The sequence below is a fragment of the Antechinus flavipes genome, chromosome 3 (assembly GCF_016432865.1).
Source record: "Antechinus flavipes isolate AdamAnt ecotype Samford, QLD, Australia chromosome 3, AdamAnt_v2, whole genome shotgun sequence".
NCBI lineage: Eukaryota > Metazoa > Chordata > Mammalia > Dasyuromorphia > Dasyuridae > Antechinus > Antechinus flavipes.
The window spans coordinates 386314040-386335553 of record NC_067400.1 but is presented as its reverse complement, the minus strand read 5'-3'; the positions used below and the strand labels follow the sequence as shown (position 1 = coordinate 386335553).

The following is a 21514-nucleotide window of genomic DNA, read 5'->3' as shown; positions in this document are numbered from 1 at the left end:
ATTTGTCCCTGAACAATTAGAGAAGCGGTGAAATAATGAATGGAAAGAGTTCTCACATCATATCAGGAGGCTTAAGTTCAAATTCTGGCCAGAGTATTTTGTGGCTATATGGCCATAAGCAAGTTATTTAAACTCTTTGAGAATGTTTCCTTATCTTTAAGCAGATATAAACTACTTTATTTATATCACAAGGTAATTTTGAAGATGAAAGGGGATAATAAATATGAAAACATTTCATGGAATTCTATTATACTATACAATTCACTGCAATACAATTGTGACATGTGAAAGAAAAAATGACTAAGGAAAAAAAGGCTTGAGTTCCTAAGCATTTTGATTATTAAGCATAACAATTGTTCAACATACAGGAACCAGACCTCCATATAGGAACAGAACCTGGGCCTGGACCTTGAATATAGGGAGAGGACAGACTTTCTTATATATTAAAAATCAATCAGCTGAAAAACAGGGAAAAACCCAAAACTGTCTTGGCCCTCAATAAAGTTAAATTCTTCAGGGAGGATACAAGTATACAGATGCCATTAGTAATCAGTGGCTCAGGAAAGGCTTTATGAGAAAAAGTGGTATTTGAGTTAAGCTTTGCAATAAAGATAATGATTTCTAAAAGTAGAGATGAGAAGGAGGCTTTGTAAATTCATGGGAAGAAGATGGAGTGGCAAATTCAAGCAACTGGTAGTTTGACTGAAACAGAATGAATGACAGAGAAATAATGGGAAATGAGGCTGAAAAAATATATTAAGGCTAAATCTAGAAAGGTAAAAGTATTTGAATAACTGGAAGGCACAAGAGGATGATACAATACTAACATTCTAATAAAAAGAAAAGAACCATGTGTCCACTCATAACCTTAATGTCTTCAAGAGGTATTAAAAGGAGTTAAATAAGAAAAACCGAAATCTGGATTGCAGTGATTCTGTTCTAAAGGATTCAAAAGAGGGAAAGGAATAAATTTGTATAGAAAGGAAGAAAGGAAAAAGATTTGGGGTTCTCTCCTATTATTGGGTATATGAGAAAAAGTATGCAAGTATGAAAGACAGGGTAGGGCAAGTGAGCATCAGATGAATCTCATTCTTGTCTGAAATAAACAAAGGATATTTGAACCCACCCCCACAGAGTTTAGTGAAGAAATGCTTCAGACTCAACAGGGAAATAAATAAAAGGGTATTACTGAGGAGAAATACAAGCAAAAAAACCCCTCAGATTTAAAAGGGAGGTTAAAGGAAAAAAAGAAAAGAAAACAATCTAAGGGGGTACTTTTGATTTCCTCTTAGACAATTAGTAACAAATATTATTGAGCCATAATAAATGATGAATAAATATTGGAGAATTCTAGAGTGTATAAATTGACTCCTAGAGAAAGAAACAAAAGAGGAGAACAATTCATACAAGGATAATACTTTAAGAAAAAAACAACTTTGAAAGACTTAAGAATTTTGATCAAATCAATAAACATTTATGTCTCCAGAGAACCAATAATGAAACATTATACCTAGCTCCTACTAATGAGATGATAGACACAAGGTACTGAAACATACATTCTTAGACAAGTCCAATAAAAGGATTTGTTTTTCTTTATTATGTTTATGTTTTTTGTTATGTTATGTTACAAAGCATTTTATCTTCTCTTTCTCTTACTTTTGACATAATTGGAATTAAAAATAGGAGAGGGAGAGACACACAGAAAGACAGTGACAGAGAGACAGAGAATTCAGCCCATCTGCTAAATTTCTTTGTCCAGAACATATAACTTCGATGGTCTTGGTAAAAATCCAGTATCTCCATAGTGCTTGCTTGCTATTGCAGCAAATAAAACATGAGAGACAGACAGACAGAAAAAGAGAGAAAGAGACAGAGACAGAGAGAGACAGAAGAAAGAAAAGAAGGAAGAAGAAGGAAGGAAGGAAAAGAGGTAGAAAGAGAAGAAGGGAAGAAGGGAAGGAGGGAAAGAAGAGAGAGAAAAAAAGGAGGGAGAAGAAACATTGGGCACTATTAAAAATTTTTATTTCCTAGAAAAGAACAGAAAGAAGTTAAAAAGAAAACAGAGATGTAGTAGAGTTTTTAAGGTAATATGTGAGATTTATTTTATGTTTCTCTAAATACATATGTATATATACATATATATTAAAGAATATGAAATAGATCCATGGTTTCATATAGAATCCTCTTCAGTGTTCTTTGCATATGAATTTTTTTTGATATTCAAAATAAAAATAAAATTTAAGGTATCCACTTCTCTCTTTATCTTCTATCCCTCTCTGTGTGTGTACTATATCATAAGGAGGTACTGGAATTAAAATAAAATGAACCAAGTTCAAATTCCATCATTGATCACTGTTACCTATGTGACTCTTAGTAAATAACTTCCTCTAGGTCTCAGTTTCCTCATCTGTAAAGTGAAAATGTGGATTAGATTCTCATATCCCTCCCATGATCCTATATCTTTCTAATTCTTCTTAACCTTCTCCTCTTTTCCCCCTAGTTCTTAACCTGTCATAATACAGAACTGAAACTTTTCTTAATATTTATTGTACTTATTGGAAAAAGTTTTATATTCCATATCTAGCTTGTGTAGTTTTTATTTTTTTTCTTTCCATTTCCTCTATAAGAATTCTCAAATTGGGGATCCACACAATTTTTAAAAATTGAAATAACTATTTTAATATAATTTATTTCCTTGTTAATCCTTACATTTAAATTCATACATTTAAAAATATTATTCTGCTACAGCAACCATTTTGTTTTTGCATACTTCCTCAAAAAAGGGCAGTTTTATAGTTCTTAAAAAAAGGAAGTAAAACAAGTCAGGCCTCAAAGTCCTTTGTCTTCTCAAACAAAAAACAACTGTTCACACCTCAGGTTCAATTTTTTTTAAATTTATATTCCTTCAGACACAACTTATCCAGAGCTAAGAAAACTCAAGGCATAAACTTTAATACACTTGATTTGCATCATCCAGAAAAAGGGTTGTGGGGACTGAATATGGATCACAACATAGTATTTTCATCTTTTTGTTGTTGTTTGCTTGCTTGCTTTTTCTTTTCCTTTATGATCTGATTTTTCTTTTGTACCATAATAAATGTGGACATATCCATAGAAAAATTGCACTTGTTTAACATAAATTGGATTACGAGAGCAATCTGGAACTATGACCCAAAAGTTATCAAACTGTGCATACCCTTTGATCTGGCAGTGCTACTACTGGGCTTATATCCCAAAGAGATACAAGAAGGGAAAGGGGCCTGTATGTGCCAAAATGTTTGTGGCAGCCCTGTTTGTAGTGGCTAGAAACTGGAAAATGAATAGATGCCCATCAATTGGAGAATGGTTGGGTAAATTGTGGTATATGAATGTTATGGAATATTATTGTTCTGTAACAAATGACGAGCAGGATGAATACAGAGAGGCCTGGAGAGACTTACATGAACTGATGCCAAGTGAAATGAGCAGAACCAAGAGATTATTATATACCTCAACAACGATATTGTATGAGGATGTATTCTGATGGAAGAGGATTTCTTTGACAAAGAGATCTAACTCAGTTTCAATTGATCAAGGATGGACAAAAGCAGCTATACCCAGAGAAGGAACACTGGGAAATGAGTGTAAACTGCTTGCATTTTTGTTTTTCTTCCCGGGTTATTTTTACCTTCTGAATCCAATTCTCCCTGTGCAACAAGAGAACTGTTCGGTTCTGCAGACATATATTGTATCTAGGATATACTATAATATATTTAACATGTATAAGACTGCTTGCCATCTGGGGGAGGGGGTAGATGGAGGGAAAGGAAAAGTCGGAACAGAAGTGAGTGCAAGGGATAATGTTGTAAAAAAAAAAAAATACCCAGGCATATGTTCTGTCAATAAAAAGTTATTTTAAAAAATTGTCATAGGAGGAAAAAAAAACATATATTGGATTTCTTGCTGGGGCAGGGAGAGGGGAGAAACGGAGGGAGAAAAAATTAGAACACAAGGTTTTACAAGTATGAATGTTGAAAACTATCTTTGCATGTATTTTGAAAATAAAAAGTTATTATTAATAATTTAAAAAAGAAAGAAAAGACCCACCCTAAGAAACAAAAGGTGTGGGAAGCAATGTTTAAAAATTGCTTTCTCTTTCAAAGAGGTATTTGGCAATTTCATATAAAATGAAAAAGATTGAAATGAGTGAGGAACACCAAGTATAAGCTAACTATTAAGATAATTTGGGAAATGGAGAGCACTTTAAAGTAATAAAAACTTTCTAATATACAAAGGAAGAAGAGAATTTGTTACAAGGTTAATTCAACCCTACAAGAATAAAGTTACTTAAATGACCATAAACAGCATAACTTTAAAATAATAACCATTGGACAGATCTAGGATTTTTACCACAGTGCAATTCTCCAGCTAGTTTTAGCAGCAACATTTACTCATAGTGAGTGACTGTCTTAAAAGACATCAGATTGAAAAAAAAATCAAATAAGACACCCCCACCCCAAGCATATGTACATAATGATAAAAACCAACTAGCAAGAATTAAAACCTTTTTTCGGGTTTATATAGGAATATTAACACTCTACTTTCTGGAAAGTACAGAAATTATATTCCCTAACATTCCTAACAAAGACTTACTGAACTACAGAAGAATAAAATGTAAAATAGATACATTCAACATTGGAGCATCCATGTTTCATCTAGCTTTCTTTTGTAACTTACCATAGAAAGTCAAGTCCAACACCTTTCTCTCACAAAGCAAATACTAAGTTGGTTTAAAATAATGATTCTCAGATCATTTTACCAAGGTAGTGATGACCACTTCAAAGAATCATATGCTATACTAGCCTCATAAGTGATCCAAAAGCTTGCTTATTTTTGGCAGCAGATCAGAGAACATAGGTGTCTTTTGAATAACAAGATAGCATAATATGTTTACTGAATTGCTATCTTTCATCTTATGAGAAGTAATGGGGAAAAAAAGTCAAGAGAAGAATGAGAACAGAAAAATGGTAGAGTCCAAAGAAGATAGAGGAATAACTCTCTGATCCCACAATGATTTATTCATACAGAAAACACTGCTGTTATTTATAATATGTTATAATATAATGCTGTCCATTAGTTTTAAAAACATGTATATGATTGAAAAGATCACTTTCATGCTTTGCCAAATTATGGTGGAATGAAAACAGCAATGGATTTGGAGTCAGAGGAGATGGATTTGAATCCTAGCTATGATGCTAATTATTCATACTAATCTATACATCATTTAAAAGTTTGCAAAATTCTTCACATATATTAGCATATTTGATCTTCAAAACAACCCTGTAAGGTAGGTGCTTTTATTATCTTCAGTTCACAGATAAACTGGAGCTGAAAGACATTTCAGTGACCTTAGTATCACTTAAATAGCAGCATTTCTGATAAGGGAATCAAATTCAAATCCTCCTGACTCCAAGCCTAGGACTCTGCTCACTGAGCTGTTTGATCTATGCAACTTATAACCTTTCTAGGCTTTATCTTCTTCATCCATACATGAAAAAAAAGGCCAAGGATTGGACTAGAGTCTTTTCTAACCTAAATATATGATCCTGTGAAACAGAAAACACTTTGAGATTTGGAACTATATTTATCCTATCTACACCTTTCCCAAAGCTTGGTTCCATAAAAATAATCTCATCTTGTTCAAAGAGGTAGTCCCATTCTCCTGTAGATTAAAACTTTAATGCTTTGATGATTAAAATTTAAATGTAGTCCCCAACTCACTCAACTGTATTCTACTCTTAAGCGGGTCCTCTGAGGAAGACAAGAAGACACTAGAGAATATCCCCACACATACCACAAAAGGAAAGAAAAGATTTTTTTTTCCACAGAGGCTGACTTCTTGATTCATACTGTCCCCATCATGTGTCCTGCCTTTTCTTGTCCAAATTTATCAAGTGAACATAGTATTAGGCTCTTCACAATCCCCCCCCCATATAAGCATCCTCCTCTGAGTAATTGTACTTAATATTACCCCTTAGCAGAAGGTGTATCAGACCTAAAACTATATATAAAGCAGCAGTCATTAAAACCATTTGGTACTAGCTAAGAATTAGAGTGGTAAATTAGTAGGCTAAATTCATAAGATATAATAGTCAATGACTATAGTAATTTAGTGTTTGACAAACCCAAAGACCCTAGATTCTGGGATAGAACTCACTCTGACAAAAATTGCTAGGAAAACTGGAAAATAGTATGGCAGAAACTAAGCACTAATCAACATCTAACTATACCAAGATAAAGTCAATGGATTCATAATTTAGACATAAAGGGCAATACTATAAACAAATTAAAGTGATTGTCTACCTTTCAGATCTGTGGAGAAGGAAGGAATTCATGGTCAAAGAAGAACTCGAGAGCAATATGAAGTACAAAATGGATCATTTTGATTACATTAAATTATAAAGTATTTGCACAAACAAAACCAATGCATCCAAGATTAGAAAGGAAGCAGAAAGCTGTGGGGAAATTTTTCCAGCCAGTGTTTCTGATAAAGACCTATTTCCAAAATAGAAAATTGACTCAAACATATGAAAACACAAACGATTCCTCAATTGATAAATGATCAAAGGATATGAACAGACAATTTTCAGACAAAGAATATAAAGCCATATGAAAAACACTATAAATCACTACTGATTACAATTAGGTAAGTTAGGGTATTACTTCAAACCTCTCAGATTGGCTAAAATGACAGGAAAAAAGTAATGATGAATATTGGAGGGGAGGAAAACTGTGACACTTATGCATTGTTGGTGGAGTTGTGAAATGATCCAACCATTCTGGAGAGCAATTTGGAGCTGTACCCAAAGGGCTATCAAATTGTGCATATTCTATGATCCAGCAGGATCTTTACTGAGTCTATATCCTAAAGAGATCATAAAAGAGAGAAAAGGACTCACATGGGCAAAAATGTCTGTAGTGGCCCTTTTTATAGTGGCAAGGAACTGGAAACTTATGGATATCTTTCAGTTGGGGAATGGCTGAATAAATCTGGTATATGAATGTAATGGAACATTACAACTCCATAAGAAATGATGAATAGGCTGATTTCAGAAAAACCTAGAAAGCCTTAAATGAATTGATGCTAAGTGAAGTGAGCAGAACCAAGAGAACACTGTACACAGTAATAATAAGATTATGTGATGATCATTGTAATGAACTTGATTCTTTTCAACAATGAGGTGATTCAAGACAATTCCAATAGTCTTGGCATCCCAAGTACTATGTGACATCCAAAGTACTATGTGCATCCAGAGAGAAACTATGGAGACAGAATGTAGATCAAAGAACAGTATTTTTAACTTTTTTATTGTTGTTTGTGTGCCTGGTTTTTTTTTCCTTTTTCTCAGTTTTTTTCCCTTTTCATATGATTTTTCTTGCCCCACATGATGAATATGGAAATGTGTTTAGAAAAAATGCACATATTTAACCTATTGCTTGCTTTCTTGGTTAAGAGGTAGGGAGAGAAAGGGAGAAAAATTTGGAACACAACATTTTCCAAAGGTGAATGTTGAAAACTATCTTTGCATGGATTTGGAAAAATAAAACACTATTAACATTACCCCTTTGAGAAGCTTTGGTGTCCTTACTTAAAAAAAGGACAGAAGGCATATTGTTTTCCTTCTAAAAGAGACCCAAATAAGATGGGGAAACATAGGCAGAATCTTAGTATGATGAACTTGATAGAATATTAAAATTGCTTTGAATTTTGTCAAATAACAAACATATTATTACAAAACACAGAGTATTATTTGTAAGTACCTAGTTGCCTTATTTCTGCTAATAATACAATTTAGGATCTCCCTTTTTTCAAGATTCACTTCTGTCTACTCATCAATATTATCTGCAATTACTTTTCTTTCCAGTCTATAACATTAGCCCACAGACATGAAAGAAATAATCTTCTACCATGAATAGGGACTATGTCTTACCCATCTCTTTTAATAGAATATTATAGGTCAGCCAAAGACTTAATAATGGCCATGAAATAGCTTTGTTCTGGGTAAGTAGATAAATTAAATATTATTCAATGAAAAGAAATTCTGACCTGTAGGGTTTTATGTATTTAAATGGGGTATACTTTATAGGTAATGCACATTTTAAAAGACCAAGTGGAATTTCAGCCCTCTCAGGGTGTCTGTCATTGGCTCACAAAGTAAAAATATGGCACTGTCCCTATGAAAAATGTAGTCCAGGGAAATCAGAGATGATCGTTTTTAAAAGCACATGAGAGTTCAGATTCCTACTTTCCAAAACATGGTAATTTCTATGGTTCAGTGCTAACATGTGCCCATCATGTGGACTTTTGAGATTTCCCACCTCCCTGGAAATGGTTATTGCAACTCTTTCTGTATTGTCCTCATTCTCCTTAACCCAAAGGCATAGATGCCGAGGGAGGAACACTTAGTTCTTTTGAGAAAAAGGAAATTGAGGTATAGGCAAAATGCTGGGGTAATTACTCAAACTAGATAAAGTCCATAGTTACTGAACTAGAATAAACAAGGTCTTCACATAGAATTTCAAATTTGAAAGAGCCTTTATTGGTCATATAGTCCAAAGCTTCTTAAATTGTGGGTCACAACCCCACATAGGTTCATGTCACTGAATATGGAGGTTGCAAAATTATGATTTATTATCAGTAAATGTTTGTATAACCATTTTATATACCTATATACCCAAGGTACAGTAAAAATTTGTAAGGCAAAAAGGGGTCAAGAGTTGAAAAAGTTTTAAGCCCTTGTCCAGTTTAAATTATACTTAAAATTACACACAACTTTTGACTTGAGTCAATGAGATGGTAACAGATTTAAACTTGGATTCTTTCACTTTAATGTACTAAATATGAAACACTCAAGCCACAACTAGTACTCTCGTCAGATTTTATGTTTTTCAAAGTCTCTGTCAGATGCTTGGCAATATGCCCTACAGGTTCCAGAGGTAGAAATGGTAGTCAACCTTTAAAAGAATATTTTAGATAGAAGGGTAATGAGGCAATTAATTAAAATCATAAACCAGGTAAGCCTGGAAAAGTCTTGCTATAGTTATAACATCTCCAAAGTAAAAAACAAAACAAAACAAAAACTATTCAGGAGGGATTATCCAATTTTTAATTTTTGGTAATAAGAAATAGATGCAGAATCCAAAGAGCAATCACCTCATCAATTCTTTTTTTTTTAATTATTGATGGTTTGACTATTTTGTCCAGGCGATGATTTAGTGGGACTAATTATCAAACAAAGGCTCAAAAAGATACAACTACCTAGATACTCCATATGCTGAGGATGGAAGAATTTAGCACCAAAAGTGTTTTTTGTGACACTTATTAAACAAGTCCCTTAGCCTCTCTGAGTTTTAACTTTCTTATCTATAAAATGATAATAATGCTTATACCACATGTATTTGGTTCAATTCAATTAAACAAACATATATTAAGTAGCTTTTGTGGGTCAGACACTGAGGAATCAAAAGACAAAAAATGAAGCAATCTTTACCCTCAAGGAGTTTACAATCTACTTAGGGCAAATAATGTGTACACAAGTAAATACAAAGTTAATTACAGGGTGGAAAGGAACACTCTCAGATGGGAAATTAGGAAGGGCTTCTTGTAAGAGGAAGTACTTGACCTTTGAAGGAAGTTGGGGATTTAAAAACAAAGCTGAGATGGCAGGCAAAAAGAATAGCTTGTTCAAAGTCAGAGAGACAGACAATAGAATGAAATGGATAGAACACAAAGTTGGAGAGGGGAGAGGAAGAGTGGACAAAACAGCATGTAATTAGCCTACACATCATGACTAGGCTTTAAATACCCAAAAAACTACCCAGTCTGCATTTCATTTTAGGGCACTAAGAAATCACTGAAGTGTCTTGAGCAGGAAAGTGACGAAGTCAGACCTGTGCTTCGGAAATATAAAGTGATATTCCTAAATATGGGCAGCTAGGTAGCACAGTGGATAAAGGGCCAGGCTTAGAGTCAAGAAGATTGATTTTCTTGAGTTAAAATCTAATCTCAGACACTTGTGACTCTAGGCAAATCAGTTAATCCTGTTTGCCTCCGTTTCCTTCTCTGTAAGATGATTTGGAGAAGGAAATGACAAACCACTCTATTCTTCATTCTCAATAAAACCCCCAATGGAATTCTGAAGAGTTATATATGTCTGAAAACAACAATATCCTTAAATATGGATTATTATGAGAGTGATTTGAAAAACAAAGTACATGTAAAAATGACTTAAAATATGATGAAGAAAACTCTGGGCCAGGAATACATTGTATACAACAACAACAAGAATATGCAATGATCACCTATGTAAAATTTAGTTCTTCTCAGTGGTTCAGTGATCCAAGACAATCTCAATACACTTTGGATAGAAAATGCCATCTGCATCCAAAAAAAGAACTGTGGAGATTGAATGTAAATCAACACATGCCATGTTCATTTCTCTTTTCTGTTTTTTTTTCCCCTCTCCTATGGTTTTTACTTTTGTTCTGATTTTTGTCTTCCAACATGATTCATAAAGCAATGTGTATTTAAAATTAATTAATTTTTTAAATAAAAAAGAAAACTCTGAGAAAATTGGCTAAACAACCATATCCCATGCAAAGTCCTGACAAAAGCTTTTCATTTGTTATAACTAAACCCCACCTATATATAACACAGCTGGATAGAACAATCATTTATCAAATTGATTCCATGCCACTAACTGCTCCCTAATGACTTTGGGCTGGTTTTGCCTATAATTCACTTCTTGAATTTTGCCATTTGATCCATATAAAGTGAAACCCTATACTCCTAGTCTTTTAACCTAATTCTGACCCCAAGGTGAGTATGGCCATTCCAATAATATTATTTTCTCCCTTTTGTATCTCCCTCCCTGCTATTTCCACCCTCTAGTCCCTCAACCCAAGGTAACTTCTACCACGCTTCTGATCATATACCCAAGTAGCCAAATGCTGTTGGGGAATGAGCTTGGGGGATGGAGGTGGGGCAGGACTGTTAAATCCCAAAATCATGCTATCTGGATCCAAGGCAAATTTATGGTTTCTCATCTTAATTAAACTCTCATTACAATTCAGCAAAGCTATTTACTCTTTTGTTATTGACATATAAACCTCTCTCCACAATAGGTGTTAAAATTCTCTCCTCATATAGCAATATCCCTTTGCTCACTATTCATAAGAGATAACACCTCTCCTCTAAATGTCCCAATACATCTTCTCTGTCCTAGGATCATAGCTTTTAGAACAAGAAGAAGCTTTATTAATAACTTAATACAAAGCATCCATTTTATAAATAAGAAAAATGATATTGGGATAGATTAGATAATTTGTCCCAGGTCATACAAGTAACAGAACTAGGATTTTAACAGACTTTGACTCCAGATCCATAGTTCTTTCCAAGTTCCTAAAGGTAGGTGGCTTACCTGGTCCTATCCAGCCAGGAGCAGAGTTGAGATTCGAACTCAAATGTTCTGACCTCAAATCTAATGCTTTTTTGGTCACAATTCAAAGCAACACTCTTTCCAGTCGAAGCTAATCTTTTCACCTGTATTTTTGATCTTATCCTCTTAGTAACTTCTTATACCGACCTTCATTGATCTGTCACACATAAACCTTCAAAATGTTCCTATCAGCTTCTTTTCCTCAGCCTACAAACATGGTCAGGTCTCTTCAACTTTAAAAAAAAATGTTTTTAAGCCCTTCCCTTGAGTCTCCTACTTCCTCAAACTTTTTTTGTCTCTCCTTCATTGCCACACTTCAAGAAAGAAAAGTCTACACTTACTCAACCCCTGAAATATGGCTAGACTCATTACTAAAATAGCTCTCTGAAAAGCCATGAATAATCTTATTGTTTTATCCAGTGAGATTGCTTCTCTCTTTATCCTCCTTCACCTTTCTGTGTACATTGTACTGTGCACAGTCCATCTTCTTCTCTCAGATACCTCCTGCCCTACATTAGCTTCTTTCACTTTATACTCATTTATTTCTCCTATATTTCTACTATTTCTTCCCTGCTTCTTTTGTCATCTTCATATCTCCTGAATAAAGATAGTCCTCCAAAGTCTTAGGTTCTCCTCTCTTCTTCTATCAACGATTATGTATTCAAAAATCACCTTTATGCTAATAACTCCCAAATCTATATCATTCTCCAACTTCTCCCCAGAGCTTCAGCCTTTCCCTCTCTCCCCAACTTCTTATATGTCCACTTAGATGGCCTGCTGGCACTTTAAATTGTCTAAAATTGAACTCACCTTCTTTCCACCCCAATTTTTAAAAATCTGTCAATGTCACTAAAATCTTGCCTGTGACTCAAAGCAAGATGATTTGTAGCATCAAAATATTCTCCCAAGGTCTTCAATTGGTTATTAAGACATGCCAATCCCATGCCCACAATCTCTCTAGCATTCAGCCTCTCATCCCATTCCTATTGCAAACACTTTATCTCATGTTCTCATTTCTTCTTTCCATATTACTGTTACTGCCCAGTTTGTTTCTGGCATGTAAGATGCTAGAAATAGACATTTGGTTAGTTCTTTGCCTACTAGCTTCATTACTTAAAATCAGATTTATACTAAAAGATACAAGTGCTTAAAGAAGCAAGGAAATTGGTTTATCATTTTATTCTAGCCTCTCTTAAATATGACTAGAGGTCATAAGTCAATTTAATAAGTATTTACTATATGCCCAGTATGTGCAAGGTGGATGTAAAAGATGAAAAGGGACCTGTTCCTTAGCATGGTGTCTGGTACATAGAAGACACTTAATAAATGTTTATTCACTGACTGATCCCTGCTGTTGAGTAATGTATAGTTTAAAAGAGGGAACAAGAAGGAGAAAAGTTAATGACATGCATACAAATAAGTACAAAGGTAGAAAGTGAAAGGGGAATGATTGAAGGCAAAAGGAAAAGGGAACAACAGAGAATGAAATTAATAGATACTAGCATGGAAACTATGAACATGAACAGACTTCAGGAGATAGTAGATAGAAGGGCCTAACATGCTATATAGGCCATGGAGTCATGAAGAATCAGACATGATAGAGTCAGCAACAAATAATAGGGAGCAAAGAGAAACAAGGCAATATTCTAGTCATGGTCCTTTGTCATTGCAAGATAAGTGATAAGTTTTACAACTGGACTAGGGAAGAAATATGAATATTTCTTTATATTTAGCAATATTTAGTAATATTAAATGCTGGGATAAGAGTCTAGGAACAGCAGAGCAAGACTAATCTATAGAAACATTCTGCCTAATGCCAATCCTATAATATGGGAAAGCTAGAAGAGAAAAGGAATATTAGCATCACAGGTAACAATATAAATTAATCAGACCAAAAAGAATTCTGTCATTCTAGATGAATGCTTGATGTTGTGGTTTTTTAATTGTTCCAAGCTAAAGTTGCAGCAAAAGTATTTATACTTCACAATGTTAGTCTTGAAAATATTAGAAAAAAATTTTTGATCCCCAAAACCCTGGATCAGAATTATAAGCATTTTCGCCTTATTGTCTTATTTTCCATCTAAGAAGTAAGTCAAAAAAGTCACTTTTTATTTCGTCTAAAATGTAGTTGTCTTGATAGCCTCTCTTTATAGCATTCTGTCTATTCTGTAGTTAAATACCATCCATTTTAATATGAAAGTGACTCTAGTTTCTCAAAAATTGTGCCTACAGAACACACAAGTTATAGGTTATCATAATCAGGAAGATTTTAAATATTAATCCAGCAATATATTCCATCTAAGGTATATAGATATAGACTTAGATATCTATATCTATATATAGATGTAAATATCTATATATAGATATATAGATATAGATATATATCCCCATCTAAGGGGAACTAAGTAGAAAGTAATATTTGGGGACAGGGGTGAGGAGGGAAGATAACTACCAAAGATTACTCAGGCACAGAGGAGTTTTCAAAAAGTTCCTAGTGTTGAAATTTTAGACTTGAGAATAAATGCATCCTAAACAGCAAGGAGGAGAGAAAAGAAGAGGGGGATGGGAAGGAAAGGAGGCCAGATGTTATCATTCCCAAGTTGTGATCTGTATAGCAACTTAAAGAAGACAGTTATCACATACAAAACTTTACTTGATCCTCATAACAGTAGGTAGGGATATTATTAGCATACTTGTTTTTCAGATAAGGAAACTAACATAAAGAAAAATTAAGTGACTAGCCATAAGTCACTCAAATAAGTAGCAAACTGGCCAAGCTCTCCTGACCCTTGTTCTTATCTTCTTTCCATCGTACCAAAATTACAACTCTAGGGCCAAATCTCCACCTCCAGAATAAGTCTTACTAGTTCAAATTATTTTTCATGACAGAGAAAAAGAAGTTACACCTGCATGCCCATCTTTACTTATTGACTCCTTCCCTTCACGCCCAGTAGACACAAGAAATTTCATTTTTCCTTTAGCTAAATGATTAAGTGGTTACTATAGGATCTAGTGATTCAAGCCATGATTATCCTGACCCAAACCAGTTCATGGTAACAAAACTAAACTGAGGTTACAGCATTATCATTTAACACTTATTTCCAAAATATTTAAAAACAAACCAAGACTGGCAGCTTATGAAACTAGTAACTAAGAGAGAGTCAGAGGAAAATTCAAGAGCCACTTCACACAACAAAATATGAAACAAAGAAAAAGAAATAACCTCAGTCTTTAATAAATAGAAACATTTTCCATCACAAAATAAAAAGCAGTTGTTTAAAACCACAGCTGTTCTGTACTCAGAATGATGAGAAGATTTTTCAAGCTGAGGTTTAAGTAAAGGTTTCAAGCTTTCACAGGAACTGTGAAAAAGATTCCAAGAACTTAGAGCATTAGCCTGAAATGGTAAAGCCTGAAAAGACCTCACTTCCTGTACCAAGTGCCCTACAAACCTATTTATTACTTGTCTTTACTATCCCCAGTAGTTCCATGCAACCTTCAATCCTTTTCCCCAAAAAGTTACCTGACCCTCACTATTTCTCAGTTGCATTTCATGTATCAGGTAGAAACAGTTATATAGGTCCCAAGTCCTTAAACTTGGTCCTCAACTCCACAATTATGGGGTCTCATAACTGAATTTGGGGGGTGCAAAATGTTTATTATGAGTAAATGTTTGATTTGTATATCTATTTTATATACTGGGATCATGAAAAAATTTCTGAGATGAAAAAAGGTCATAAGTGGAAAAGGTTTAAGAAGCTTTGGCAACTTTCTTTCCCTGGCTCTATTTCCAAGGCTAAAAAAAAAAAAAAAAAAAAAAAAAAAATCCAAAGACATTCCAGAATATAATAGTATGATAAATTCTATGATAAGTATGAAAAGATTATTGTAAGTAAATAACTTTTTATCAATGTATATACCTTTGCTTAAAAAGCACTAATTTTAAAACAGTTGAGATATAAAGCAAATACTACTTAACCATATTAAAATTATCTTTAAAGCATTGATGAAGCAAACCTTATTTAAAGAGACTTTACTCTGCATATATACAAATTACATTTGGGGGATTTTGGAATTGATGAGCAAATACTAAAGCATCAGAATGTATATGGGAACAGATGTCTGACCAAGACAGACTAAAATTAGCAGAATAAAACAAGGGAATGTCTAACAGTTGGCAAAGTACATGAACCAAATAGGCAGTGGAAAACCTAGTATCAACTTACAAAACATTTTAAATGCTTTAAAACCAATGGCAAGGATTAATTCCAATCATCAGTTGTATTCTTCCTGCTAAATGTATATTAAACAAAAATCTTAGGCATGAATCTATTGGTAATAGTCTGTAAAGATCTCTGAAACTTTGGATTCATGTTTTAACATAAAAAGAAAAATCGTTACTAGACATTATGGTAATTAATCTCACTTATGTCTCTCGAGAGACAGGCCCAAAATTCAATGTCTTAGACTAAACAACTAACCAATCATTTCGATCTCTCTTAAAAGACTGAGGTGAGACAGGGCCACGATTTGTACTAAGAGGTGGGAAAGGCCATAAAATAGGTTTAATTACACGTGTCAGTGTCAAGATGAGTTCTCTACTCAGAATTCCAGCACAGGCTTTTCCTTCTTCAGAATGTTCATTTCATTATAAATTATCTGGCGCAGATTGGGGGGAGCTAGCGCTTTGTGGAAGAAATCAAAGGGGAGTTGATCATTCACTTGGTTGGTTGTACATAAAGATCGATTTATGAAAGGTAGTAGGGCACACACACAAAGGTGGCGTGCTTTAATCCCCTTTACTTAGTGGAGAATGAGGGAAGGGTGGGCCCCTGGAAGGCGCACAAATCTCACCAGCCTGGAAATAAGCAGACCACCTCCGGGCAAATACTATATAGAGCAGCAAGGGGTAGCATGTCAGGGAGGAAGGAAAGTAGACTAATCAATCGCCAAGGCAGGGGTTCAAGCCATCACCAGTTAGGGACACCAGGAATGTCCAGACGGACATTCATACCCCCTCATTTCACAAGGAGAGACCAAGCACTAGCTAGAGCCCGAAAATCAATCTTGAAGGGTACACACACACACACACACACACACACACACACACACACACACACACACACACGGCAGTTTAAGAGGAAGTCAGAATGTAATGTCAAACGGATAAATACTGGCTAACCACACATATGCCTTAAAAGAGAAACAGCTTGAGTTATTCTACTTGATTGGTTCATTGAGGTATCTCCAATCTATATTTCTCGCTCTCTTTTTCCGTCTCACCCCCCCATCCAGTATCCTCCTCCTCTCCTTAGTATTTGCATGCCTTCTCCTACCGAATGCAAAATCTGACTTAGCCTACACTACGCAGCACATTATTAGCCCGGGGGAGAACCTTAAAGCCTCCCCTCCCCCTTCGCTCCGTCTCAGATCTTAGCCCACATATAATCACTCCCTTCACACACACACACACACACACACACACACACACACACACACACACACACACGGATCTAGGCTGCACCCTAGAACCACCCAAACAGTCAGTCACCCCGCTCCTGCCCTTTGGTAGAGGGAGGGATGGGGGAGAGCGAGACCAGCAGGGGCATTTCCGACGGCACAGGGCGGGGAGGAGGGCAAGGGGGAGGAGAACAGGGAAACGCCGGGATTTAGAAGGCAGCGCACAGCCCTAAACACTCCTCCCCTTCTCCCTATGTAAACAGCTCGCCGGTACCCCAGGCGAGCCTCTCTCCCCATCCCCATCCTCAACCTCATCTTCCTCAGCAGTGCGCCCTCTCCCCAGCCGGGGCGGCTGAGCGGGGCATCGGTCATCTCTCCGGGACCCCGGGGGAAGCTTCTCCCCAGCCGGCGGCGACGGCGGCGGTGGCTGGGGAGCCTCTCCTGCTCCAGCCCGCCCGGGGCTCCCCCTCGTACCTGGTCGGTGAGTTTGAGGACTGCCATTCTTCCGCTGTTTTGCACGCACACTCATGCAGCTCCTGGGTCCGGAGATGTCAAGCCAGGATCCCGGGAAGAGGAAGGGATTAGCCAGGGAGTGGGGGACAGCTGGCTCCCGAATTTGACAATCCTGCTGCTGCTGCTGCTGCTTCTTTGGTGGCGGCGACTGCTCCGTCAAAAGAAGCTGGGACTGGCTAGTGGTGTTTGCAGACGAGCCTTCCTTTATACAGGAAGTACAGACTGCTGCCAGCCCAACCACTACTGACATCACCCGGCTCCGCAGGCCTCTTCAAGGCAAGGCCAAGGCTGCCGCCTGCTGCTCGCATCCAGCAAATTCGCATCCAGCTCCCTCCCGGGCGCCCTAGCAGACATTGAGGCTGAAGCAGTCTCTCTTCTCCGATCCCCTTTCCCCCGCCCCCCATACATACACATCCAGGCGCCAGGGCACGCGGACTGCTGGCCGCTGACCCCAGCCTGGAAAGTGGGAATACCTTCTGCCCAGGCAGCCATCCTTCCCCCTCCCCTCCGCTTCGGCTCCAAATAAGCTGCCTTCCCGCTGCGCTCTTCTGTGTGCCAAAGTGGCCCCTTTCCTAAATCAGGTGTGCTCTCTTCTGTGTGCATAAATCAGGTGCCCCCGCGGCTCCGTTGTGGCAGATGGCATTCTGCTGCTGCTCCCCCCTCACACGCCCACCAGTCATGCAGACTGCCAGAGGTGCATCTGCTAAAAAAGGTTACCTCTTCCTGGGCGCACATCACAGTCAGACATAGACACAACACACACCTTTCCCAACCTCCTCCCCCCAAAACCTTCTAATGGTTCTCTCTTGACTTTTGGATCAGATCCCAGAAGAGTTACAGCACTTTCAACTTAACTGGACACTTGATGACATTCAGAAGGCAGAATTTTTTATTCTCCCTTTGTTCAATCTACATAATGGGCAGCTAATCCTAGCAAGTGTGTAATAGTTTCATTGTATGGTTGTTTTACTGAAACAAATTCTCCATCTCTAGGGCCTTACTTCCACACCCATGTCCACCCTCATTTCCCAAAATGTAGAGAGTAATCTTATTTTGTGGTGGAGGCTAAAGAAATATGGTCCCTTACTCTAGAAAATTGTAAAGATATCTTTATATGTTTATATCCTGACAGCCTCAAATGATTCCCCTCAGAAACTGAAGTTAGTATATGAAATTAAAATAAGTAACTTCTACAGTTTTCAAATAGGGTGAAAATAATGACAATAATAGTCACAGTAATAATTGTTGTTCCCAGAATATATTATCAAATTTCAACAAACATTTGCTGCTGGATGCCCAATATGTACTTTGTCTCTAGCTGAAAGAGAGAAGTCATTGTAAAGACACATTCCTTTTTCTGTTGAATCTTAAACTCCTGGAAGAATTTTGCTTTGTTTATTTTGTTTTTTTTTAATCAATTATAATGGTGTAAGTTATGGAACAAATCAGTAAACGCTCATTCAATAGCAAAGCAGATGTTTAGATAAATGTATTTTCTTTGTCAAATAAAACTTTCAATATTTGAAAGGAGTGTCAGGGAACTTGTATTTGCCTCTTGGGCATCTCCATCTCCTCCAAGAGAAAGCAGTTACAGAAGATTCAAGGAACAAAGGCTTGATTTTTATCATCATTATATAGCCTTCCTTCACTTTTAGTAATGATTGAATTGTTAGACAACAAATACCACTGGAGCTAATTTAAGAAGCTAGATAGATGTAGTAAGAAGATAGATAGATGAAAAGAGAAGAATAAAAGAAATGCAGTCTACTCAACTACTCTTTTACAATATTTAAATTTATTATTCCCCCCTTCTTTTTAAGGTCATTGTCATTTTCTACTGACTCACTTCCCTTTCTTTTCCCCCAGTCCACATATAAGAATAATTCCCTTTTTACCAATAATAATAATAATAAGTAAAATAAAATATCAATATAATGGTCATGTCTAAAAAGGTATGCCTCATTCCTCAACTGTAGTACACCATGCCTTTACTAAGATGCAGTAGGAATGTTCCACTATCACTCTCCTGAATTCACATTATTCACTCTTCTATAGCAAATGAAGGGGCAGCTAGATGGTGCAGTGAATAGAAGATTGATCTTAGAATCAAGAAGTACTCAGGAATGAGTTCAAATCTGGCATCAGACATTTACCTGGACAAGTCATTTTAATTCTGTTTTCTCATCTGTAAAAAGAGCTAGAGAAGGAAATAGCAAATCACTCCAGTATCTTTGCCAAGAAAACTTCAAAATAAGGTCACAAAGAATCAGACACAACTGAAATGACCTAACAACATAGCAAGAAATATCTTTCATAAATATAAAATAAATTTCCATTGTCCTAATCTGAATCAGCATTTTATATGTTTGCCAATGTTATCCAGCATTTTTAAGTTGTAAGAGTAAAAGGAAGCCTAAGTGGGATAAACTGAGTCAAAACCTCTCAAAAAAATGTGGCTTAGACCTATGACCTAATTATGACTTTCAGTAATAATTTGAGTTATAGTTAAAAGCTGCAAGTGTTCCATTATCTTAGATAAATAAATATTTCCCTCCTATCTCTTCCCCCCCTTCCCTCTTCATTAGGATTTAAGTACCTAATAGGTAAAGTGTGTTCTGGGATCCATATTTAGTCTCTGGGTAAATTAGAACTTGCCAGCCAATGGGAGAAAAGATGGGGGGTAGGGGCTTCTGAATTAGGGTCTTTATAATTCTGTGTTTGCACTTTGTACTTTGCACTCCTCTACTGACACCTTGTCTGTTGAGAGTTACCTTTTCTTTCGAGGATCATAATAAACCTTTTTTTTTTTTTTTTTTTTTTTGCTTTTTACCTTGCTTTTTAGTCTGATTTTAAAGGTCAGTGTCCCACACCATTTTGGGGGCTTGTCTGGGATATTTTCTCTTCATGAGGAGCCTCTCCCATTCTGAATTCTTGGATAGGTACTCTCTCTAGAATTTTCTGGTAGTCTTTGGACTCAGCTCAGGAAGTTCTCTCTGATCAGGTAAATTCCCAAAGAGAGACGCTTGGAGAAAGCCAAAGTGGAAGTGAGTTAGCAAAAATAGAGGATTAATTTGGCTCAGGAGATGAGCCAAGTTTGAAGTCAGTCAAGTAAATTGTATATAATCCAGGTAAGGCAAGAAACTGGTGAAAGGGAAGAGACACTAAGTGCTTAGAGTTCATAAGAGAACTTCCCCTTTGACAAAAATTGGTGAGCTGCCTGAGTGACTGGGATTGGGATTGGGAGATTTTAAATAAAGTCCGTAATGGTGCTCCCGTTTTCCTTTGGTAAAACTGGATGATTCCTCCATCAAAAAAGACAAGATACTATGAAACAATGAAAAAGAACAATAAAAGGTAGTTGGTTCTAAAAACTTATCTAGTGTCCCTGAAAGATAAATTCTTTAGGAGGAATTGGGATGAGGTACCAAAATTTATAAGGATTAAATAAGGTTGTATTGTTTGGGCAGACACTCAACTTGGAGGAACTGTTAGCCCTCACTGAAGACTGGATGTAAATTCAAAAGAGCTTTTAATACCCAATTAGTGGGCTCTTATGGATGAAGCTCCAGAACTCCCTTCCTAGTTCCCCCCCAAGGTGGGGCCAAGAATAAGAGCTTGATTGATTTAGAAAATCAGTTTGTGTGTGTGAGCTTGTGTTTTGTCTTCTGTGTTTCTCTCAGTCAGCTGATTTACAAAGGAAAAGATCTAGCTATTTGGGATTTAAAAGTGCTTTTTTTGTACATAATTGGACTTATGAAAACAGCTTTTAGCTAGCGAGAGGAAGGACTAGTTCTGAGATGGGAAAACTTTTTAACTGCCACACCAAAAAGAAAAAAAAATAGCCTAACAATTCTGTGGACCTAGAACTGGCCAATTTGGGTCTGTAGAAACAGTTACAATTATAGAACTGCTAAAACATTTTAGCAGATTCTGGGGGTTTTGAAACTAATCATTAATTTGCTTGGCTCTGTCTCTCTGTTAGGTAATTTGAGTTAGTTTATTGCATTTTTAAGTAGGCCTAATTTATATGAGTAAATGTTTTCTGAGGGCCTGAACCTGAGGCT

At 36.3% G+C, this 21514-nt stretch overlaps 1 protein-coding gene across 10 annotated transcripts in view; it reads right to left on the bottom strand.

Annotated features, from left to right (window-relative positions):
• Positions 1-19345, bottom strand: part of ANKRD44 (ankyrin repeat domain 44) — a 344895-nt gene extending 325550 nt beyond the window's left edge. For 3 of the 10 annotated variants that reach the window (XM_051985963.1, XM_051985958.1, XM_051985960.1), the window contains exon 1: positions 17412-19343. In XM_051985963.1, coding sequence (XP_051841923.1) covers positions 17412-17438 — 27 coding nt within the window. In that variant the 5' untranslated portion in view covers positions 17439-19343. Of the gene's footprint in view, positions 1-17411 lie in introns of all 10 variants that reach the window. The other 7 variants (XM_051985956.1, XM_051985957.1, XM_051985959.1 and 4 more) reach the window with 5 other exon arrangements.
• Positions 19346-21514: the final 2169 nt, after the last annotated feature.